This window comes from Esox lucius, chromosome 8 (genome assembly GCF_011004845.1).
Source record: "Esox lucius isolate fEsoLuc1 chromosome 8, fEsoLuc1.pri, whole genome shotgun sequence".
Taxonomy (NCBI): domain Eukaryota; kingdom Metazoa; phylum Chordata; class Actinopteri; order Esociformes; family Esocidae; genus Esox; species Esox lucius.
The window spans coordinates 26655358-26680718 of record NC_047576.1 but is presented as its reverse complement, the minus strand read 5'-3'; the positions used below and the strand labels follow the sequence as shown (position 1 = coordinate 26680718).

The 25361-nt window shown below is 42.6% G+C and overlaps 1 protein-coding gene across 5 annotated transcripts in view; it reads left to right on the top strand.

Moving 5' to 3' along the window:
* Window positions 1-25361, top strand: part of si:ch211-191a24.3 (tensin-3) — a 39909-nt gene that overhangs the window by 1085 nt on the left and 13463 nt on the right. For 3 of the 5 annotated variants that reach the window (XM_010872445.3, XM_010872446.3, XM_020049319.2), the window contains exons 2-16: window positions 1793-1955; window positions 3427-3477; window positions 3597-3719; window positions 3949-4013; window positions 6489-6572; window positions 6804-6925; window positions 7059-7119; window positions 7227-7302; window positions 7471-7600; window positions 7893-7958; window positions 8939-9043; window positions 12259-13296; window positions 18158-18282; window positions 19530-19647; window positions 19992-20069. In XM_010872445.3, the coding sequence (XP_010870747.2) occupies window positions 1806-1955; window positions 3427-3477; window positions 3597-3719; window positions 3949-4013; window positions 6489-6572; window positions 6804-6925; window positions 7059-7119; window positions 7227-7302; window positions 7471-7600; window positions 7893-7958; window positions 8939-9043; window positions 12259-13296; window positions 18158-18282; window positions 19530-19647; window positions 19992-20069 (2392 nt within the window). In that variant the 5' untranslated portion in view covers window positions 1793-1805. Of the gene's footprint in view, window positions 1-1792; window positions 1956-3426; window positions 3478-3596; window positions 3720-3948; window positions 4014-6488; window positions 6573-6803; window positions 6926-7058; window positions 7120-7226; window positions 7303-7470; window positions 7601-7892; window positions 7959-8938; window positions 9044-12258; window positions 13297-18157; window positions 18283-19529; window positions 19648-19991; window positions 20070-25361 lie in introns of those variants that run through there. The other 2 variants (XM_010872447.3, XM_010872449.3) reach the window with 2 other exon arrangements.

Genomic DNA, 25361 nt, shown 5'->3' with positions numbered 1-25361 from the left:
ATTATCAGCTGACGCAATAGTTCAGACTGATGTCATCATTACAGGACATGTGTGACATCATCAGTATTGTAGGCTAATTTGTCTGACTGATGTTGTGGACCCTGAGTTTTTCATTATCTAGAGACACTCAAACATGGGTTTATACTTATGTATCTCCTGTTCCATACACACACACACACACACACACACGTGCACACACACACACACACACACACACAAGGTCTGTGTCTAAGGAAAGACAACCATCCAGCATAGCACGTGTTGCAGCCGGATATGCTGCTTCTAGAGAGATATTTAAATATATTTTTTATTTATCGTAGAAACAACGTGTGTGTGTGTGTGTGTGCTGTGTATGTCTTTATTTGAGTGTGTACTCTTGCAATGTTTCCACTCTTTCTGGCCACATGGTGAAGGCTGTAGTGATTTTTTACTTTGCTCTTGTACCTGATCACACAGACCATGTTAAATGGAATGAAATGGGAGACACCTACTCTTTTCTTAGGCCGATCCTGTGTATTTGTGTGTGTACATAAACTAGTTTCCATGTTCTGAAAAGACAGAGATACATCGTGTTTGTCACACATTGCAAGGTCACACAATTAGTTAGTGTAAATATAAAGTGAAATGAACCACTTTCATATTGAGCATTGCTAGTTCTGTAGAGGAAGAACTTACAAACACTGAAGTATGTACAATGAATCACAGAGGGTGAGTAGGTACCAAAATGTCTGGATGACTTCATCCATGTTTCTGGCAGTATGCAGACATCATCATCCTTCCAGACACAGCATCATCCACATCTGCCTCAACTGACTGGAGTTGTGGGTGTGTGTCTGCCTGTTTGTTGATAGGTGGTTCTTCATGAGACACTATACTGTAAATGCTGTCATATTCTGTGCCCTTCACCTGAAGTGTTGTTCACACCTGTGAGTGTTTGTGTGTGTTTGTATGTGTGTGTGAGTGAGAGAGAGAGAGATATCCAGGTCTGTGCATACATATGGGGACTGTAAGTCCCTACAAAAATAATAAAAACATGCAAAATGTTTTGGTCCGGTCTTTATTAGGAACGTTTTATTCATGGCTCTGTGGTTAGTTTTAGACTAAAACATACACTTGGGCATAACGTTTGGCATTACAGGTTAGGTTTAGGGTTTGTGTGTGAGTGCGTGCATATGTGATTGAATTAGTGAATTAGTGAGAGAGTGACGGGGTGGGGGACAAATATGTTACTGTATCTCTAATCTTTTCATCTGTAGCCCTCCAATTCCACAGTTATCACCTCCCATCAAAGGATTTAGGACTAAATCGTGCCACAAAATACATAATACTTTCTGCATGAAGACTCATTTCTACTATTTAATAATTTAAATAGTAGAAATATACATTTAAACACCCCACTTCCCCATCAAATACAAGTTATCATTATTCACACTACTGTACTAGTATGTTGTCCTTATCATCATTTTTGCATTTACTTTAATATTATGTTTGTCGTGAGGGAATTTTGTTGAATGGTCCAAAACTTGTGTAGCTTGTACATTTGACAAATAAAATTTGAAACTTGACTGGATTTTAACTAAACTATGTCTATGTGGGCAGAAAATTACTTCCTGCTAGCATTGAATTTCTGAGGATGTAATGTTCTGAGGACATAATGTGCAGTTCACATCTGAAGTAAAATTGAACTGAGAATAGTTCCTTAAATAAGACATTCTAAACTTGACACTTTACATTCTTTCACTGTCGTGTTTTCTCTTCCCCTTTCCTTCTTTCTCTGACCCTCCCTCTCAAGACTGATTCCAGCCATGGAAGCAGAATACAGAATTGACTTGGACTACATCACGGAGCGTATCATTACCGTATCCTTCTCCAAGGCAGTTCCAGATCAGATCTACATCAAAAACCTACAGGATATCACCCAGATGATCAAGTCCAAACATGGCCATAACTACATGGTGATGAGGGATTGTTTAATACCAGTAAATCTACATAATGATGAGGGATTGTTTAATACCAGTAAATCTACATAATAATGAGAGGTTGTTTTATACCAGTAAAGCTACATAATGATGAGGGGTTGTTTATTACCAATAAATCTACATAATGATGAGGGGTAGTTTAATACCAGTAAAGCTACATAATGATGCGGGGTTGTTTATTATCAAGACATCTACATAATGATGAGGGGTTGTTTAATACCAGTAAATCTACATAATGATGAGGGGTTGTTTAATACCAATAAATCTACATAATGATGAGGGGTAGTTTAATACCAGTAAAGCTACATAATGATGAGGGGTTGTTTATTATCAATACATCTACATAATGATGAGGGATTGTTTAATACCAGTAAAGCTACATAATGATGAGGGGTTGTTTAATACCAGTAAATCTACATAATGATGAGGGGTTGTTTAATACCAATAAATCTACATAATGATGAGGGGTAGTTTAATACCAGTAAATCTACATAATGATGAGGGGTTGTTTAATACCAATAAATCTACATAATGATGAGGGGTAGTTTAATACCAGTAAAGCTACATAATGATGAGGGGTTGTTTATTATCAATACATCTACATAATGATGAGGGGTTGTTTAATACCAGTAAATCTACATAATGATGAGGGGTTGTTTAATACCAATAAATCTACATAATGATGAGGGGTTGTTTAATACCAGTAAATCTACATAATGATGAGGGGTTGTTTAATACCAATAAATCTACATAATGATGAGGGGTAGTTTAATACCAGTAAAGCTACATAATGATGAGGGGTTGTTTATTATCAATACATCTACATAATGATGAGGGGTTGTTTAATACCAGTAAATCTACATAATGATGAGGGGTTGTTTAATACCAATAAATCTACATAATGATGAGGGGTTGTTTAATACCAGTAAATCTACATAATGATGAGGGGTTGTTTAATACCAGTAAATCTACATAATGATGAGGGGTTGTTTATTACCAATAAATCTACATAATGATGAGGGGTTGTTTAATACCAGTAAATCTACATAATGATGAGGGGTTGTTTAATACCAGTAAATCTACATAATGATGAGGGGTTGTTTAATACCAGTAAATCTACATAATGATGAGGGGTTGTTTAATACCAGTAAATCTACATAATGATGAGGGGTTGTTTAATACCAGTAAATCTACATAATGATGAGGGGTTGTTTAATACCAGTATATCTACATAATGATGAGGGGTTGTTTATTACCAATAAATCTACATAATGATGAGGGGTTGTTGTGGTCTGCACGATGTATGGAATTGGATGTCATTTCGGACGCAGAGGGTGCTGGCCGTTAACTGATCTATGCTTTGATTATTGTCATCATCATCGTCGCCTTTCTCTCACCTCCATTTTTACAGAAACAATAGTCTCCATTGTGTCTTTTCAATTCCCAGGTGATCAACCTCTCAGAGAAGAATGCTAGCCTAACCCAGATGAACCCCGAGGTAAAATGAATACAGATATTATTGCTCCCTGTGTGTAAAACTCTAGACTACTGAGCTAAAGCCGAGGGAAATAACCCACGCATGGTATTAACGTGGACGTATGTGTGTGTGTATGCCAGGTTTTAGACACGGGCTGGCTGGACGGATTGGCACCATCTCTGGAACAGATGTGTGATGTGTGTAAAACCATGGAGAACTGGCTACAGTCACACACAAAACATGTACTGGTCATTCACTGCCAGGTAAGAGTGCAACCCCGTCCCGCAGCCCGGCGATTTCTCGAGCCCACACGTCTACACCTTGACCTAGATCACATGCGTGTGCTCACGGATCACCCTTTCCTATCGCTGTGTTTGCTTTTCTCTCCATTGATCTGTTGTTCTTTGTTCATCTCTCCATCATGTGCCGCATGTTTTGATTGGCCTGATGTCTGAATGACCTTTGGATCTGTGTCCCTGTCTCCCCCCGTAGGGAGGTCAAGGCAGAGTTGGAGTGTTGGTTGCCACCTACATCCACTTCAGCTGCTTATCAGACAGGTAACAGTGATGCTAACAAACCGTAGCATTTTTACCAAATCGCAACCCAAGTAAGGCTAAACCTAGCCTCAAGGATAGTATTGTAAGGGGTTTGGACACGGCCTGGCAAGCAAGTAGGCTGGGGTTTCCACTAGCCCAGTCGGAAAGTTCTAACCTCAGACATTCCTGGAATATTTTGGTGTCCTCTTTGAACAAAGATAGCGTCCTGAATAGATAAGTCATAGAAGAATATACCTTGGTGTAATTTTTGGGAATTTGCATAGATCCCAAATAAACCTGACCTATCACCCAACCGGCTGACCACATCTTGAAAAAAATGAGAAGCAATATAAAATATTGATAGGCAAAGATACAGTGTTAGAAATCAACCATTTGGTATAGTGGTTGTAATAATTAACGTATATTCATATTGTAATTGTTAATGCTCAGATTCCACAAGAGCCAATGCTGAGGTAAAAGCTATATATATCATAGAAGGAAACCAGCCACACAGTCTGTCATGTTAGGTTGGAGCTGTTATGCTATAGGTCTTTGGGCTTCATACTCCAGAGTTTAAAAATATTGTTTGTCATCTTTTATTTAAATACACACAAATACCAAAAATATATGTAAAGTAATAGTTTTTTCACCACATGAATTCACCATGTGGGTGCATAATCATCCAAATGGAGAATTTCTTTAAGTCAACAGAATCCAGACCAGCTATTGCTTTCAAAATAAAAATCTGTTGCCTTTTAATCTAAATTAGTATTCGGAAGATACGTGATCATCTCCTTTTATAAGCCGGTTGACCTTTTGTTAGCTTGTCCATCAAAAAAGAAAGAGAAACCAATGGCATACGTTCAATTAGTTACATAATGAACATTCAGAGGACATTCAGTTTCCCTTGTAAATTTCCATTCAGGGAAGCTGAATATGCACAAATGTCCTTCCACATGGGGAAGTTGTATCTACACACAATGTCCTCTATAAAAAGAAATACTATATTTAAACAGCCTTCTTAATTATTTGGACAGTACAATGTATGTGTTAATACATGATATACAGTATATCTACTCTCAGTCACAGGTGGCTTTGAACAATCCCTGAGTCATTTCAATACAAAGAGCATACATAATAAATGACGAAGACTTTGTACTGTACTGTTATCAACCAGTCTTTAGATTTTGGGCAGGGTTCATGTGGTCAGGGCCTACCAGTAGGAAGAAATGCAGAGGCCTATATCCGTCTTAAACCAAATAAATTGTTTATCTGTAGATTTTTTTTTTTGCGTAATATTTCCTGTAATGATCTGATCCATCTCCATGGTGTGTCCCTCAGTTCTGTCTCCTCTGAGGGAAGACAGATGTGTGTCCTACCAGAGGTGACTTAAATATAGGCATCCCTAATCGTGCTCTACTCCCTACCTTGTGCACTCTGGACTCTGGTCAAAAGTAGTTGACCACAAAGGGAATAGGGTACCGTGGGTGGCATCGGTGGGGCCTCGTAAGCCCAGGGGTGTAGTGATTGGGTGACCTCAGATGAGTTGGGATTATGGATCATTAGATTTGATTAGATTCAACTTTATTGTCACTGAACAAGTACAAGTACGGTACAACGAAATGCAGTTAGCATCTAACCAGAAGTGCAAAGTATCATGGAGGGGTCACACCGGGCGGGGATGACACTGACCTCTGGATAAATGCAGGAAAGAGGAAGTGTTTCTTTTCGGTGTGTGCGCGTACGCATGTGAGGGTGTGTTCACCATGCTTGTCAGGTGACGGTGTTGTGAAATTGCTGATTGTGGACTGCTGATAGCATTGTTCCGTTCCTCCTAACTCAGTGTCAGCATCCCTGTGTTTTACTTCTGTATTATTACACTCATTAATACTGTATATGACCATTCAATATTTAGGTAAATGTGTTTCCCTCAGTGCAGACCAGACTGCAGACTAAATGTGTGTATCTCCCTCAGTGCAGACCAGACTGTAGACTAAATGTGTGTCTCCCTCAGTGCAGACCAGACTGTAGACTAAATGTGTCTCCCTCAGTGCAGACCAGACTGTAGACTAAATGTGTGTCTCCCTCAGCGCAGACCAGACTGTAGACTAAATGTGTGTCTCCCTCAGTGCAGACCAGACTGTAGACTAAATGTGTGTATCTCCCTCAGTGCAGACCAGACTGTAGACTAAATGTGTGTATCTCCCTCAGTGCAGACCAGACTGTAGACTAAATGTGTGTATCTCCCTCAGTGCAGACCAGACTGTAGACTAAATGTGTGTATCTCCCTCAGTGCAGACCAGACTGTAGACTAAATGTGTGTATCTCCCTCAGTGCAGACCAGACTGTAGACTAAATAAGTGTCTCCCTCAGTGCAGACCAGACTGTAGACTAAATGTGTGTATCTCCCTCAGTGCAGACCAGACTGTAGACTAAATGTGTGTATCTCCCTCAGTGCAGACCAGACTGTAGACTAAATGTGTGTATCTCCCTCAGTGCAGACCTGGCTCTAGACCACTTTGCCATGAGAAAGTTCTACAATGACAAAGTATCATCCCTGATGTCTCCCTCACAGAAACGGTAAGAAATTGCCTCAGAGCAGCTAATTCTATTGGTTGACTGGATCAAATTCAACTTTCATGTCTGCAGGGATTGTGTCATGGTGGCTGTAACCTTTCTTCTAATGGAGTTTTACCTCACATTAGCGAGGTTAACAATGAGATTTTTGTTTTTAAATCTCTTGACATTCTCTTTTTATTCCTTTCACTCCTTTCATCTCACCTCTGGACTCCCTCTTTTCCCGCGCTCCAGATATGTGTGGATGTTCAGCAGTCTACTGAAAGGAGTGATGAAGATGAATCCTTCTCCTCTCTTCCTCCCATGTGTCCTCCTTCACGGCGTGCCCGTCCTCACTCCAGAGGGAGGTAGAATCAGTGAGAGAAACCCCCTAGTACAGTACAAAATCTCATTCCAAACCCATACACAACACACCGTGTACAGATATACAACCCTTTCTGTTGCGCTGCCAACTGATCTCTCTGTATTTCCATTTGTGTCTGTGTGCAGGTCGCCGTCTGTTCCTGAGAGTGTACCAGAACCTGCAGGCTGTCTGCACCTCAGCAGTCCAGTGAGATGATGCTTCCGCTACGACACATTCAGGCTATGCTTTTTTCCCCAGTTCTGGTAAACCAGAAATGTTACTAACAGGGTTTTATCTTTGTGTATGTGTCACAGTCAGGTCGGACCCGGACGCACAGACAGTGTTTACTTTGTCCTCCAACCAGCTCAGCTGCTGAAGGGTGACATCATGGTGAGTAATGGTCCCCTTACAGTAACACCAGGCACTTACCAGCCCGTGCAACATTGTACCAGCACATACTGTATGTATACATGGATTTAAACCCACCTGGTAATGGGACAGGGTGACTGTATGAACCTTTCAGACAGTCAAATTAGGTCTCTCTCTGCTCTGGTTCAGGTGGTGTGCTACAATAAAAACCCTGAGGCTGCAAGCCGAGAGGTCATTTTCAGGCTCCAATTTCACACAGGCGTTATCCACGGACACCCCATGCTATTCCCAAAGCAGGAGCTCGACATAGCCAATAAAGGTATAGTAACAGTTGAGGTTTTGAAGCCTAATTTCAAAGACCTGTTTTGCCACATACACACTCTCTCTCTCTCTTTCTCTCTCTCGTCATTCTCCGCCTTTCTCTCTCGCACTCTCCTTGCTCTATTTTTGTCTCTTTTACAAATATTGTCAAAGGCTAACCTTGATCCAATCACCAGGTGGTGATTGCAGGTGTGAAATACACACCAAAGCAAACACGCTCCCACACGCGCTATCTCAGACGCTCATGCAGTCACCCACGCACAGATGTTCAGTTTCTGTTCCTTTTCCAGATCCGAGGTTTCCAGTCGATGGGAAGGTTGAGCTGATGTTCTATGATAGTCCCGAGAAGATGCCAGGTAAGTTTCTGTCCATCATTGTAGTCAGCATAATCGGGAACTCTCAACCCCCCCCCCGTCAATGAACACCCACCTGGAACAGCACTACATCTGGTGTGACTGATTAGCCCCCAACAAGCCCGGCCACCGTGCAGTCACACATGGTGGTAGTCATCGTCATAGCCACTCACGCAGGACTGTTGTACCTGCCGGGCCAAGCGGAACAGACATGACTCAGTCACAAAGAAAACCCTTCCTTCTAGGAACTTCAGCGTGGTTCACCGGACTTGTTTGTGTCTGAAAAAACACACCCATACTTATTTTTCCACTTCTCACCATATGTGTGTGTGTAAGCGGAAAAGTTTGATGACTCCAGGCTAGCTTGCCCAAATCTAATTGTCCGGCCTTCCTGTGCCTCCCTGCTCTGGTCAGAAGGGGGCAGTATACAGCTCACTTCAGAGTCTGAGTGGTTATTTCCTTAAGGGGCTTACTTGAATGAGAGTGGAGGCGCGTTTGCACACACACACACACACTGATACTTTTCCACTCAACAGGAAACAAAGATTCATATAATACGCACATCACCCAGCAATGCTGTTCTCAGACACAGGCAGGAAAAGAGATATCAGAACTGTACAGAGCCCTAGATTCAGCCAGCCAATAAAAAGGATCCACCCCCACACAAACATTGTGTGCATGTTTAATCACATACACGCACACACACACACACACACACACACACACCCCCCCCCCACACACACACACACACACACACAACAAACCCTGAAATAAGTAATTCTTCCTCACTGACTCTAAAATGTTGAGAGTAAAATAAATAATGTTCAATAGGGATCTGCTGATTTTGTTCCAGTGTGTGTGTGTGTGTGTGTAATCGTGCACAATGCCAGGCTGTTGCTGAACAAACCCATGACCCAGACAGCCTGTAACCCTCGTCGGTGTCTCTCTGATTGTGTCTACATGGTTCTTCCCATTGCCTGAAGGAATTGGTTGCTGGAAAAACGGACCCTCTGTGATGATCGATTATGACACCTTGGATCCACTGATTCGACGGGACTCCTATGAAAACATCTCTCCAGATGGAAAAGGTATTGTAACATGACATGGCCCAACTTAAAGGTGCGTTACAGGACGTGTTTTTATTTTCTTCAAATATGGTACAAAGTGGATGACATAGTACATAGCTGTTCTGGCACTTGGACACTTCTTCCTGGTCGAGATAACAAGAAAGCGCAGTAGCGCCTCACAGAAAACATTTGAATTTGAAGAAGCAGTTCAGTAAAGGCAAAAGCGCTAGTGTGACTTCTTGCTGTCAGTACCCAGGATGTTTCTTTTCGGGTAGCTGTACCCCGTCTACAAGTCTATGTTTGCACTTAATAATTAAAACGGGGTTCACAAGCAGCTTTGTCCATATATCAAATCCATTACGTTTTTAAGAGCCTCACCTTCAGACCACTGTATTAACATAACCGTTCTATAGCTGCTTGTTATTTTGGTTCATGGAATTAGGTATTAGGGAACACTTGGTTTACTATAGGATATCTATGGAGTGGTCATGGGAATCTGGTGACATTCTGATTCCAGTCCAGTGGTATGATATACTGGGATTATGATGAGGCTGTGGAACGGCAGGCCGGTCTGCCATCAGACACTTCAGTGTTACCAGTGTCTCCATGGGAGTAGTAAAGAGGTCCTAAGAACAGTAACTGGACTGCACACATTCCACAGCTATGGATTTACAGCTGCTACTTTCTCGGGAGGGTTTTCAGTTAGGGTGGATGAAAACACATTGGCGCATGGAAATACCCAGGCGCGCACACACAGACAGCTGCATCAGTCACAATAGATGGTGACTGAGGTTGGAGTCCCAGCTGTTTTATACCAGGTCTAAATCGGCATAGAGCAGCCATGTAATTTAGACAAACTGGGCACCGGGAAACAATGTGGCAAAGCACCACGCCGTGTTACGAGCGTGTGAACACAGGCACCGACAGACATGCACATTTGCAGAAACACATGCTTGCACGCACACCTGCACATGCATACACTCACACACACACGTACACGGTCTGTGAGAAAAAGGGTGCCAGCCTAGGAAAAAACATTGAGAAGAATGTTGCTCTTAGCAGCAGATGGTTCTGTTTTACCCCCCTCCTCAGGCACTCTTTAAAGCATATCACTCTCTCTATCCTACTCTCACTTTACCTTTCACATCTTTCCCTCTCACTCTCTCTGCCTTTCACGTTTCCCTCACCCCTCTCTCTCTTTCTCTCTTCTCTCTCTCCTCCCCCTTCTCTACTTTGTCCGTTTCAGGTTGCCATCAGCCCCCCCCCCCCCCCCCCCCCCCGCCACCACACACACACAAACCTAGCAAGACCCAACCCCCATGTTTACATTCCCCTTGACATATTTGGGCAGCTCAAGGTTTTCCGTGTGTGGTTTGTGTTTATAAGTTTCTGGATGCTGGGAATAGAATAATCCTTCCTTCAGCCTTTCTCCACGAGTACACTTAAAGCCACGCAACTCTGTTACCTGCGTCCAGAAGTGCCAAGAGAGATCCAGACAGAGGGAGGGACCTGGAGCAAAACAGACAGGACACAGTATGCTGGGTGGGTGTCCAGCGCAGAAAGGATCAGTAGGAGAGTTGGAATGACATATTTCAGTACAACAGAAGAGAGAGAAGGGGTGAGTGAAAAGAGAGAGAAAACAGAGACAAAAGGACACGGAGAGAGAAAGAGAGAGAGAGAGAGCGTAGGGGTACCCAGGGGGGCAGTTAGCACCTCTAGAGAAAGAGAGAAAGAATGTTACTCAGCTAGTCTTCCTTTAGCAGCCTGAGAGACTGAAGACAGGAGAGAGAAACTCCACACACAACCTGGTCCAACGGGTACCACTCTTTTCTCTCTCTGTCTCTCTGCTCTCTTTTCACCTCCTCTCGTCTTTGTTGAATACTCAAATTTTTCTCTGTCTTGATGTTTTTCACATTTGTCCTCTTGGTTCTTTCCTGCTTACATTTCGAAGGCGATCTTTGCGTGTTGTTTCCAGATGTAGTGGTGATGGCTGTGTATAGTCGGTTGTGTGTGCTGGGGCTGGAGGTTTCACTGTTGGTTCTAGTGAATGAAAGTAGCGTGTGGTTCCGTGTAACTTACTGGGTGTAGTTTTAGCGTGTGGAGCAGCTCCTGTATTGAGTGAGGAGGGATGTTAACACGCTGCTGTGTGTTTGTTTTTGTATTTACTTGTGTGTTTAAGGTGATGGGTGGTGTCTGTTAGGCCAGCTGTGATGCTTTACAGTGTATGTCTGGTCTGGTATGTGAGACCTCGCTGGACTCAGAAGATTACACTTATCATTGTTTGTGTGTTTGTGCATGTCTGCCAGTTTGCTATGATTGATTACATCCATCTGGAGATTGTGCTGGCTCTGTAAAAATCTACACGTTTCAGGTTATCATGTTATACTGGTAGAGACATGAATCTCTCATTTCATTTAAATGAAACACATTTTATTTACATTGCTAAAGTTACATTGTATTTTGAATGAGACAATAGGTTCGTGCTGTAAATGACACCTTATTTCCAATTATAGTCCTATAGACTTAGTCAAAAGTAATCCACAATAAAGAAATTCATTTTGGTTTCACACCAGCTTTAATTCCTGAAAAGTCTCTGAGGAAGAGGAATCCAGATGTTCCAGAACAGAAAATGTCTCTTGGGAGCCTAATCCCTAAAGTCAACATCCAGTGTCTTTTTATAGCATGGTTATTGGGTTTAATGTATGTGTTAATGAAAACATAATATCCAAAGCACACATTTTTCAGGAAATGGAAAAATACATCTTTATTTTCCCAGACATCGATCTCTGTGAAGACATTAAAAGCTACAAGATTGTCTTTAGACAGGATGTGTGGATGTGTTTGTAACAGCATTTAGTGATTGGACTTCAGTAACACGTCCCAGATCCCCCCATATTTTATCAATTTTGATAGGTTTGTTAATGCTCTAAAGCTTTGTTATCCGTCATATCAGAGCCCAGGTAGAGGGAGGTGTCCATTGCCAGACATATTCTTTCCATGACACACACCCAAACACTCACAACGCAGCGTAGAACCCACACAAAGACCCTGCTATTATCTAGATAGATTGGTCTGGTCTGGAGATAAGGAGAACATCTGTCAGGTGGGTGTGTCTTTAACGCACACACTGGTGTTTCTCAGGATGACTCAACAAAGAACATGAGGGTTGTTTAACTGTTCATCCTATCTGTCTGGCTAATCCATATCATGGCTGACATTCTTTCTCTTCTTTTCAGATCTGCCTCTTAGTCCGGTTGATGCCAGACTCTATGTGAGGAAGAGGAGCACTGACGAAGGAGGAGCTCTGTTTCCTCCTGCATCCAGTGGACCAAACCCCGTTGACCTCAACATGTCAACCAGCAGTGACTCAGGTCTCTCTATTGCCTCCCAGTGGAATGGAGCGAACCCCAGGAGAGGGCCCAGCCAGGACAAATGTACCCAGCCCAGGAGGGTTCTCTCTGAGGTCAATCCGGAGCCGGCTCAATGTCTTCCAAAGGACATGGCTGAGCTTCCAGGCTCCAGTAATGGAGGGGAGGGGTTGGTGGGAGAAGGGCAGCGCATCAAAGGGGAGCCCTTACCCAGCGAGAGGGAGACAGACATACTGGATGACTATGAAGCTAGCCACAAGGCTACTCTGGCCCTGGGCAGGCCCAGCGAGGCTAGCATTGGCCTGCTGTCCTCAGGGACCCAGCGATTGGTCCAGAGTGGAAGAACATACTCCACCAAAACCACCCACACCACCCAATCGTGGATACAGCAGCAGCAGATGGTCGACGCCCACCCGCAAACCTATCCGCACACGGATGAGGAGGAGCTAACCGACAGGCGGCGGCTCATCTCTCCTCCGATAAGTCAAGAGGCTATGTCTTTTCCAGCCACGCCCAGTCGGGGGAGCAGCAGTAGAGAGGCGGTGCTGAGAGTTGTAGTGGGAGGGGTGGGAGGCGGGGAGTTGCTGGTACCGAATGACACTGACACAAAGGCTGAACACACTAAACACACACTGCACACCACACGCCCTACACACACACCGCACGATACACACGCTAAAGAAACGCTACCTGTCTCAGGGGAACCCTGCGGGCAGGAGGAGCTGGCGTTGTTAGCGACAGACATGGATGAGTCCATTGAGCAGCTCAACCAGCTTATTTTAGACTTGGACCCCACCTTTATACCCGTCCCCACCCGACACCACCCCCTCCACTTGTCCTGCTCTGCCTCCCTCTACGCCAATGGGACTAGCCAAATGACCACCCACCCCAACGGCAGCCAATCAGGTGAGAACAGACTGATGTCATATTAACCAGAGTGGCGTTCCATCCCTTGACATTCATATGACATAATATTGATGAGCCATTAATTGCTTCAAATTGTAAAACATGTTTATCCTGTTTAAGATACAATAGAAATCCAGTTGAATTCCAGTCGAAGACAAGGGAAGGCTCTGTCCCTGAATTAAAGCATGCATATTAGGAGGTTATAAGTGGTCATAGTCAAGGGTATAGGAGCATGGGGGACAGGAGGACATGATCGCTAGCAAAAGTAACTTTCCAGTAAACATTTTTAGCAACACGTTACTGTATGTTGCATGTTAAATGGTTAACACTGAGTAGCTCTGGCTGTGCAAAAAAACTGATAGTGAATTACTGAAGCGAACCTATTAGCTGTATAATTACCTGCACAATGTCTTAGTCTGCATTACTTTGTTAGCAATGGAGGTACCACCAGCAATCAAGAAGAACTAAATAGGCTAGTTTTAACGTAACTATGGATCATGTTCCAAGTGTTAAGATTTCAGTGCTGTCGTGATCATGATCACACGCGTAAACAAACAGGCCAGCAGAAAGGGACAGACAGGTAAGATGGTGAATAATGCGTCACTAAGCTCATTGACTGACAATCAGTTATTTTGTGAATCTCTCAGATTTTTTGGGATATGATCTTGAATGAAAAAGCAGCATCTTAAGTCTAGAGGGTATATTGTATCTGTTAACTGTAGGCAGGAGAGAGGCAGCCACAGACAGAAAAGCCTTTAAAGAGGTGGAGAGAGTTTTCACACAGAATGTCATCCTCAACAGTACAGTTAGCTTAAAACTAAGATGAGGCATTTTCTCCCAGACACCTGCCAAAGGAAGAATACGTGATCAGTGGAGCTTCACAGTTAGACAGTAAATCAAATATCTAACTCTCCTGAAAAGACCAAAATAGCTAAACTGACTAGTGGCATGTACTTGGAGACCAGAAGACATTTAGCAGGACTTTTCATCAACTTTCATCAGGCACTTGTTTAGTGAGGAAAACTTTCTAGAAATGGTTCTCCTAGTAAAAGGCATTTTATTTTCTTTCTGTAATTTTCCAGATATTTCTATGGCTTATTTGACAACATAGTAGGAAAGCAGTAGAGAGTTTTTTATGGAAGAGCAGTCGGCTAGATACTCAGGCTGCAGTAACATATGTAACCCAGAGACAGCAGCTCAGACCACTTGACCCCCCCAGGCCACAGTCTTACAAGCTTCCCATCTGGACAAAGCTTCCTTGTGTTTGCTATTGCTTCTTTTGAAGCTGGGGGAGAATGTTGTCAGCCATAGAAACAATAACAAATATTTATTTCAAGCAATCAACGAACATCAACCTCTGATATGCACTGCGAGGCAAATTTGTTCCTTGTGATGAGAAGAACCTTTGTATTGAGTTTTATGTATTTTGGTCAAATGAGAGGAGCATTTGCATTTTCAATACTCCTTTATAACGCCACCTTCTGGCCGATCATTTTATTTGTGTAAATGTTACATCTATATGTCAGACACTAGCTGTGATAGGTGTGAATGTGTCTGAAGGTGGTGTTTTGCGACACTAGCTGTGATAGGTGTGAATATGTCTGAAGGTGGTGTTTTGAGACACTAGCTGTGATAGGTGTGAATGTGTCGGAAGGTGGTGTTTTGAGACACTAGCTGTGATAGGTGTGAATGTGTCTGAAGGTGGTGTTTGGAGACACTAGACAGTGTTAAAACTAAGGAATACGTCTGTAGTGTTTGACATTAGATTTAGCTCAATCAGATGTATAAGTTTGTCCCTCCTTTTTGTGCCTCCCTTTCCTTCTCTCAGTCCTCAGGTGGTACATTCTTCTATAGCAGAGAACACTACAATACATGTAAGAGATTGTGTTGCCTCAGACATAGAGGAATGACAAAGATGAGTCAAGGGTTATCCAACACAACAGGCTATTGGCATGGAACACGTTCAGGGTTTAAAATCAATGTATTCCAGCTGTGTTTGTATTGATTTAACTTCTTCAGGCCATAATTAGTTGAATGGAGTCCACCTGTGTGTAATCTAAGTGTTTTACATGATTTCAGGTTAAGTACAACAGTCTCTTGGAGTTCCCACAGTTTGTTTGTACAATTCCTAACAAAAACTACAACACAAAGACAAAGGAACATTCAAATCCGGGATAATGTTCTTCAAAAGCACCCGTCAAGTCACCATTTTGAAAATATTTGGATAATATGGCAAGAACTGTGAATGTGTCTGGAACAGGCCTTAAAATGAGCTGGTAGGGCATTGGTCAGGGAGACCACCAAGGCACATGTGAGATTCTGAGAATAAGTTAATGAAGATTTTATGGACTGATGAGACTAAAATATAACTGACCTCAATGCTTTTGACCTCAACACTTATGGCCTCAATGCTTTTGGCCTCAATGCTTTTGATGCTAAGAACTATGTTTGTCACAAGCCCACCATGGCACATAATTCTCAGAACATGCAAAGCATGGTAGTGGCAGCATCATGCTGTGAGGATTCTTCTCTGCGTTGGGGCCTAGGCAGCTTCAGAAGATAAGGGCAACAATAGATGTAGCAAACTACTGAGTAATCCTTGAAGAAAGCCTGCTGAAGACTGCAAGAGACCTGGGATCTGGTAGAAGATTTATGTTCCAACAGAACAATACAGCCAAAGGCACACTGGAGAGGCTTAAAAACTAAAAGGTCAATGTCCTGGAGTAGCCCAGTCAAAACCCTGACCTCAATACAATCATGAATATAGCAAAATTGCTGTTCATCAAAGGTCCCCATCCAACTTGACCGAATTTAAGCAATTTATCAAAAGAGAAGAAAGAAGAATGGGCATACACTGCTGTGTCCAGATGTGCAAAGAGGCTTATCCAAATAGTCTCATGGCTGTAATTACTGCCTCTACGAAATATTGACTAAAGGGGGTATATACTTCAATTCACTTCTCTCTCTCTCACATTCTCTCCATTTGATGTTTAATGGGTTAAATTCTTTGAAAATATATTTCATTTTATTTTTCAAAAATGTTACCTGTTAAACAATAAGTAACACACAGACACACATCATTGATAAACCCCAGCCACTGCAAGTAGTATTGTCACGCCTCACTGGCTCCTCCCCTCCTCAGCTGCACTTCAAAGCTTGCTGTCATGGTGATATGAATCTGGCTGCCATGGTGATATGAATCATTGTAAGTTACTGCAAGGCCCAAGGTGGGGTGTTCGAAAAGGTGTCTGGAATTTCCATCCCTTTTCAGTGAGTGATTGGTCTCTAAGGTAGATATGGAAACAAACTCTTTCCATTCTAGATTCCCAAACATTCCATGATATTTACAGTCCATCATCTAGGACTGGGGACCAACTGATCTGGGACTTGTTTTCAGTCCATCATCTAGGACTGGGGATCAACTGATCAGGGTCTTGTTTTCAGTCCATCATCTAGGACAGCGGATCAACTGATCAGGGACTTGTTTTCAGTCCATCATCTAGGACTGGGGACCAACTGATCAGGGACTTGATTTTAGTCCATCTGGCTAGGACTGGGGACCAACTGATCAGGGACTTGTTTTTAGTCCATCTGGCTAGGACTGGGGACCAACTGATCGGGGACTTGTTTTTAGTCCAACTGGCTAGGACTAGAAACCAACTGATGAGGGTCTTGCCCAGCTTACGCCCTGTTTTTGAGCTGCTCATATGCACTTCTCGCTCTGTATGTCTCTCTACCGGTCTCTCAATTTATTTTCAAATCATTTGAAGGGCTTCACAGAAGAAATATATAAGAAATAAAGAGATTTTGGTTATAAGTACAATGTTTGTGCTCTACTGGTAATGGATACAAAGTTTCAATTGGGTCTGTCCAATATTATGAATTTTGGTTGGTCAGTGTAGCCACAAACTCAATGACTCTGTTTTAAGACAGATCTTTATTAGAATATTGTATGTTTTTTGACCCTTTTCCCAAACCAGGTCCCTCAGATCAATAACAGCCTGGTTGAAGTTGTCCGTGGTGATGTTTAGGCTGAAGTGGGTCATTTCTGAGTCGTTATTCTTAGTGTAATCAGTGTTGTTGTGGTTGTTATTGTTGTTGGCGTGGCCTGATGAGATGGCTATTTTTGAGGTCTTCTAAAATAGAAGATATATTATGTTGGCTTAGGATGGTTGAGCATAGAAATGAACACAGCACTGGGACTGGGTTTACACCACAGTAATGTTCCTTTGGTGAAGCCCTGGGTGTTAGACAGTTAAGATGTTTGTGGTTTTGGTCAGTAGAGGTCAGTAATCGGCTCTGATTTGAATATGAACAAGGGGTTAATACTCCATTCCAAGGGTATTACCCTACGAGGTCCAGAACCTGCTAATTTTCTTTTCTACCTCATGATTAATTCCACCCGCATGGTGTCCCAGGTCTAAATAAGTCCCTGATTAGAGGGTTGCAATAAAAAAATGGAGAGGAACTGTCTGCGAGGTCCAAAGTTAAGTTCTTTTAAGGTTTATTCTATATTCTCTTTGGTTAAAAGGACCCATATGTACAATCCTGCCTCTAACATCTGCAAGACGGAATTCAAGCAATGACATGACATCTCTTCCTCCCCATCCAGTATATGTATCTTAAGGAGAAATAGCTGTTTAGTTTATTCTGTGATTTTGTTCAGTTTTTCCAAATTGTCAAATAGGACATGTTATTTCCGTTATAATCTAGTTTATTTCTCTGTGTTTATTGAATAGCTGTTTTTAAGGCCCTGCGATATCAGGATTCCACTGTTGGGTGCCCAGTCCTTTGAACAGTTGGGAGGTTTAAGTGCTTATATTTAAATTGTCTTAGTTTTTTTCTGTTTCTCTGTTTTCAGGAATAAATCACATACAGGCAAGCGATGTCACAGATTACCCAGGCTTCCACAGTCCTGGTTGGGCAGGAACCCAGACATTTCAGAACTTTCCGCCATGCTACAAGCCTAACCTCTCTCCTTCCCAGGTACACACACACATGCACACAAACACACATACACACTGTTTAGTGGTCAGACTGTTTAGTGGTCAGATTGTTTGTTGTTCAGACTGTTTGGTGGTCAGGCTGTTTCATTGTCAAATTGTTTACGGGTCATACTGTTTGGTGGTCAGACTGTTTGGTGGTTAGATGGTTTTGTGATCAGTCTGTTTAATGGTCAGGCTGTTTAGTGGTCAGATAGTTTACTGGTAAGGCTGGTTGTTGTTCAGACTGTTTGGTGGTCAGGCTGTTTCATGGTCAAATTGTTTACTGGTCATACTGTTTGGTGGTCAGACTGTTTGGTGGTTAGATAGTTTTGTGGTCAGTCTGTTTTGTGGTCAGATTGTTTAGTGGTCAGGCTATTTGACCCTTCTAATTTCACTATAGTTCCTTTGACCAGAGTTCTATTTTGACCAGAGTTCTATATTGACAAGAGTACTATATATATCAGACTCCAATAAAGGCTCTTGTAAAAGTAAAAATAATAATGTATTCAACTTTTATAGGATTGTTCATTACAGAGAGAATCTCAAAGAGCTTGAAAAAGCAAAACAACATAAACAGTGTAGGTTTGGACTACAGTTGAGGATTTTCAGTTGTTAAAGCCAGCCAATAGACTGACAGAAAAGAGTGAACCACATGGCTTCTGAAGAGGGACAATGAGGGGGATGAGCAGGTCCTCCAAAAGCAAGCAAGCAGGCAGCACAGTTCATTACATTTTAGGTGTCTCACCAGCATCTTGCCATCCCTGTCATCTGATGGGGACTTCTTCAATTATATTAGTTGAAGTTTGTTTCTGTGCTCTCCACTCAATCAGTATAATAACTGCAGGCGGCTCAAAACTTTGGGAATCCGCTTGGGTATGAAATTGTCACTTTCTTATTGTTCTACTCCTAGAGACAAAAAAGGCTTGTGTACTACAATTAAAATGCACTCATCAACCTGGTAGAATCGCTAGCTTGCGGATTTGCTATTAATAATGAGCAGAAAACAAAGACATGTGGTTCAGACTTAGTTCAAACACATTTGCAATGAAAAAGAAAAAAGAAAGCAAAAGATTCAAGGAAAAAAACACTTGTTTTTCAAATGTACAGGAGTTCTCTGCCTGGGTTGCCTCACAGAGCGACATTTGAAAAGCAACACATTATTGTAAATAGCCCTGCTCTCACAACCATTGTCATGGACATCATGGAAGCTTGTAGGCCGGCAGTGTGTGTGACTGTATGTATTTACAGCATGGCCGTATCTATGGAATGGACAGTGTGGATTATCAAGGTCAGACCACAGTGATGGACGGTTATGGCGTGGTCCCCCCCACACCTGCATTTCCTGTCACCCCTCCAACGCCATATGGTAAAAGAGTATGCCTTTTCTTTAAAAAAAAATGGTGTTATGTGTACTGTATGTGTGTGTGTGTGTGTGTGTGTGTGTGTGTGTGTGTGCGCAGTGCCGGCCCTGGCCTTTTGGAGGCCCTAAGCAAAATTTGATTTTGGGGGCCCCCTCTCCCCTAGTGGTCTGTGGCTCACTAGCTGTCCGGGGCCCCTTGGCGGTCGGGGGCCCTAAGCGGCCGCTTATGTCGCTAATGCCTTGCCGGCCCTGTGTGTGTGTGTGTGTGTATGTCTATGTGTATGAAAGAGCGAGAGTGTATTTTTGTACATTGTTATTGCACTGTATCAGATGTATTGTTTCTTTCCCAGTGAAACATTTTCCAGTTACAGCCTTCCCTTACCTGAAGTCTGGAGAGGGACAGGGGGAAATGAGCAGAACATCTCGAGGTACCTATATATTGTTACTGTTCTATTACTGTATGTGTTTCTGTGTATTTGATTGTGTGCATGTGTGTATGCATGTCCATGTACGTGTGAATAGGTTTGTGTGTTTTTATTTTAGTTTTTGGGTGCGTGTGAGAGTAAAACAGAGAAAGAACAGATGAGAATGAGAGAGGCCGTGCCAGACTTATGGCCTTCTTACTCAAACTTCATACTCTGTACTAACTGTACTACATATGAAGAACCGACTCTTTAGTAAGTACAAGGGAACAGTAGACACGTTCTATCCCATTATTGATGCAAAGGTTTACAACCCTGGGCCAAACATCATCATTATGTAATTTCCATGAAGCACCATTTAACCTATTCAAAGTCAAGTTAAGGCCAGAGGTGTCTGAAATATAATTTGTTAGAAAGAATCACATCCCTGAGCATGTGTGCCAATTTGCATCATTCAAATAATTCAAGCCATTGGTGTTGCCCATATGAATGTAGTTGGAAAAATCTCAGTGATCGCAACATGTCATGACTGATTTATGTGCATTTATGTGTCAGACCACACCCGTGAGAAAGTTAATAGGCAAATTGCAATTTTGTTTGAGTAAATCTGAAAAATATTACATTGATCAACATTTGTACATATATATATTTTCAATGTGTTGTTATAGTGCAAACATTTGTATTTTATAGTGCCAATCAGTGTATTTTTGATGTTTTTTGGAAATCGCACCTGTGCTGTCTAAGATATGCATACGACATATACGCACAGAGACCAATACAGTGCCCTCCACGATTTCATTATAGGGAACAAAAAAATATCAACATACTGGTCTCCTCAACCTTTACCCTTCAGCAACAGTACAGTATCAGTTTGGAAAGTTTATCTGTGTAATGTTTACCTTGAATTTAATTATTTATTTAACCTTTGTGATTTATTATTTGTATACTTTTCCCCCAATTTCCACTTGCTTTGCCAAAAAAGACAAATTGAATTTCACTTGAGAAAGAAAGAGAGAGAGAGTGTGAGAGAGTGAAAGAGAGAGAGAGAGAAAGAGGTTTTTGCATGGTTGGAATAAACCAACACCTAACCCAAACGCTAAAAATGCTCAAAATATGTAGTATAGGGCAATACAATTTTTTTGTGTGATTCACTGAGGTCACATTGTCCTGTTGAGGATATTTTAAACTGCGACAAACCAGAGGTAACAGGGGACGAAAAAGAGATAACAGTTAACCAATCCAGCTAATACTATAATTAGCCTGCCATACAGAGAGGAAGTGGCCTCTGTTGGCAGGATGTCCACTCACTTCCTGTCCTGCTGTGTGAAGGGCTGAGTGTAACTGCTGTGTTTTCTTGTAGAGAACTCTGGAGAACAAAGTCACAGTGTTTGTGACAAGAAAGGTGAATGCACGGACAGATCAGTGTGTAAAAAAACTGCATCCCAAATGACACCCAATTTCCTTGCACTACATTCAGCCTGACCAAGGGCTCCAGTGACCCACACTGAATAGGGATTCATTTGGAAATAGGCCACTGAAGTCTGAATCTAGACTTGTGTATCCACACAGACTGTATTCATACAAGGTCTTTTTCTCTGCAGTTTCTGAGCAGAAACAGCTTCCTGTTTTCCCTGCACTTTCTGGGAGACTGCAGTCATAGTAGGTCCTGACTGGTATTGAAATCTAATTCCTTTAACTCATCTAATTCATTTTTGTTATTCTGTTTACCCTGAGAGCAACACCAGTCACCAGCCTGGCTGAATGTCGCCCCCCCCCCCCTGCCCATCATACCCCTGGAGCACAGGTTCCACTGTTGTTGCCCCCCCCCCTTCCCCAGGGCAATTACACAGGGGTAAGGTTTAGGGAAGAAGGGGTGTGTGTGTGCTTTTTATATATGCTTGGGGAGTGGGGGAGTCTGGAATTTCTTATTTGCTAGTGGACATTAAATATCCTGGATTTATGCATTTGACTGATGAACTGTTATTTATATGGGACTGCTGTTGAATGTCTGGGAAAAGGAATAAAGAACATAACTTACTACAGTAATACTGTGACCTGTAGGATCAGGGATGCATACATTACTACAGTAATACTATGACCTGTAGGATCAGGGATGCATACATAACTACAGTAATACTATGACCTGTAGGATCAGGGATGCATACATTACTACAGTAATACTATGACCTGTAGGATCAGGGATGCATACATTACTACAGTAATACTATGACCTGTAGGATCAGGGATGCATACATTACTACAGTAATACTATAAGCAACATGACGAGGGATGCATAACAGAAGATGTTTGACCCAGATTCCTCAAACATTCCTGACTCACAACCAGCCGACAGAGAATCCATAGAAAAGTATTCAGAATATACAATATATTTTGTGCAAAGAATAGAATAGAATATAACTTTATTGTCCATCCACACATGGACATTTTTCTGTGGCACCAACACACGTTGACATCACAAGCACATGCATTCTCACACATTAAAACTATCAAAAACTATAATAACATTAAATAAATCAATCATTATATTCAGTTAAAACATGAAGGACATAAAATCTTAATTCACAGCCGACCACTGCCCTAGCCTGGATTGATAAAACCTGAAGAAATAAATAGCAGCTAAGAATCTAAGAACACATATGCATGTATGCATATGTGTATGTGTGTTGCTATTGTTTTTCTTTGAATAAGATTTCATACTGTTGGGTTGTGTCACTTTCCTTAGTTTGTGTTGTTTGAGAAGAATGTTTTAATATTTGTGTATTTTTGTCTTTGAGTAGTAAATCTAGTGCTGAAGTGGATTACAAGACAACCCTGTAGTTTTACTTTCTGTGTCCGAAACCCTAATGAATTCAACGTTGAGATGTTTAGGGTGAGAGGTCATATAAACATCAGGGGTCATAGCAGTAGGAATGAAAAGACAGGGAGACCACTCAGGACACTGTCAGGTGGGTTGGTCCATAAGAAAGACACAGAAAAGACATCTTGCGGGAGGCGAGAGGACCTGCAATGTGCTGTCAAATGATGATGAAGTGAGTGCACAAAGGCCTCTATTGTCCTTTATTTGAACATGACACCTCGGCTTTGATATTAAGCTGAATAACATTCCTAAGCAAACAAGATTTGTTGCCCTAGAATTTAGAATAGGAGAAATGGGGTACATGTCAGCCACTGGATTTTAGGATTTACAATGTTATTTATGACGTGTTGAAGTTCGACACAGAGCAGAAGACATGGGCAATATGTCTCCATGCCTTTGTCTGCATGTGTGTGTATTGGTGAAGTATTGGAGAACAGATGGTGGGAGTGCCGACACATGCCCCGACAGAGTGGCCATAGAGCCCTGAGATCGACCCTCTCCACAGCCATAAAAGGACAGGCGCGACCCATGACCTTCAGGGTGCCTTTTCATTGGAGGATATAGATTGATGCAGGCTGGGCAGTGAGAGGCAAGGGTGTGGGGGAGGGGGCCAATCCTTTCTAGATGGCAGGATGGGGGAAGTTCTCTCCCCGCTCGCTCCCTTCCTCTCAACCTCCCTCTAGAGAATGTGGATTCCAGCGGTGTCACAACGGACAGCGAGGGTAGTGGAGTAAGGTGACGTTGTTGGTCTCTGTTGTGTCCCTCGTTCAGCCTGTTGACAACCCCAGGAGTTAACCACAGCCCACACCATGTCAATGGACAGATTGGAAAGACAGAGGGTAGAGTGAAGGGAAGAGAGGGGCAGAGAGAGAACAGGAGGGAGACAGCAAAGGGGGAGAGGGGGGAGAGAAAGAGTGAATAGGGGAGAGAGTGAATGGGGAGAGAGAGGGGAGAGAGCGAACCCGGTCAGAGGAGAGGGGCAGAACAGTTAGTTCTTTCGTTTGAAAATCCCTTGCTTGTGCTGGAGGGAGCCAGCCAGTCTTCAGCCGAAGACACACGACAAGCAGAGCCGGAGGGAGCGAACGGAACGAGGCACTGGTTGAGAATACAGGACAGAGAGAACAAAGAAGTTTAGAGTTCAAGAGCGAGAGAAGGGAGAGGAGAGGGTATAAACTGAAAGAGAGAGAGAGAGAAAGGGGCAGCGTGCTGCGTAGGAAGTGGCTGCGCTCCATTTATACTGTGGGATCGGTCCCTTGGACGTCGCTCCATCATGACCACTTCTTTCGGTATGTGCTGTTACTGGACACAAAACCTGTGTGTGTGTGTGTGTGTGTGTGTGCGTGTCGGTGAATGGAGTTGTCAGTGTTTGTCTGTTGATGTCTGTGCATTTGTGGCTCGAGGTTTTGTGTGTGTGTGTGTGTGTGTTATTTTGGTTCTTTTTGTGGATCTGTCGTGTGCGTGTGTTGCTGTGTTTGTGTTTGTATGTGATTACGATAGCACTCCCACTGCCGTGTCTCCGTTCGGTGCTCCCAGTAGTGACATCACACCCTACACTTGCAGACTCATCACATCTATCCATTAAATTCCCTGTCTCTCCGATTTCTCCCTGTTTTTTCTCCTTCTCTTGGTTTTCTTTAGTTGTTTTTTTCCGCTTTCTTTACAGCTTTCTCTATCTCTTTTTCTTTTTTCCATTCTTTTTGCTCTTGCCATTCCTTTTGTGTGTATATATAGTGTCTCCATACTGCCTGAGGATCGTTGAGGGACACATATTTACACATGGAGTTTGTATTGTGTAGTTGTCTAGCAGATGCTTCTCTCTCTCCTCTGTTTCTATCAAATGCTTGCTCCAGCTCCCTGTCTCTTCTTCTCTTTTGGAAAGGATGAACCGTGCTGTAGTTGTTTTAGTTTAATCACAGCTGTGCCATTAGTTGTTTGTGTGTGGAAACAATTTGGGACTATTGATTACAACACAACAGTGCCAACTCTATATTGCTAAAACTCATAATGGAAAATGTGAGATGAAGTGTTGCTCTGTTCCTCTGCTTGGATATGACCTCACCCTGTAATAAACTTCGAAAGAGCTTTTAGTTGGTCAACGTCAAGAGTCATAAACCACTGGCTGTCTGTCCAGCTACCTGCTTTTGTACATGCTTGCCTGTCTGTCTGTGTGAAAACCTGTTACACCTGTCTAAAATGACCCCAGTGAATCCCCTAACAAAGCACTGGCCTTCTGTCCCCAATACACACAGAAGAAACCAAGAAGTTGTTAGTATCACCTGGCTTTCCTCGGCTTGGCCCGGAGAAGTCATACTGACAGGAAACACAGTAGGAGTCTCTCTCATGGGTCATTGATCACTACATCCTCCCTCTCCTCCTGTTCGCCCTACTGTTTGGGTCGAATAAAAATCCCCTTCGTGTGT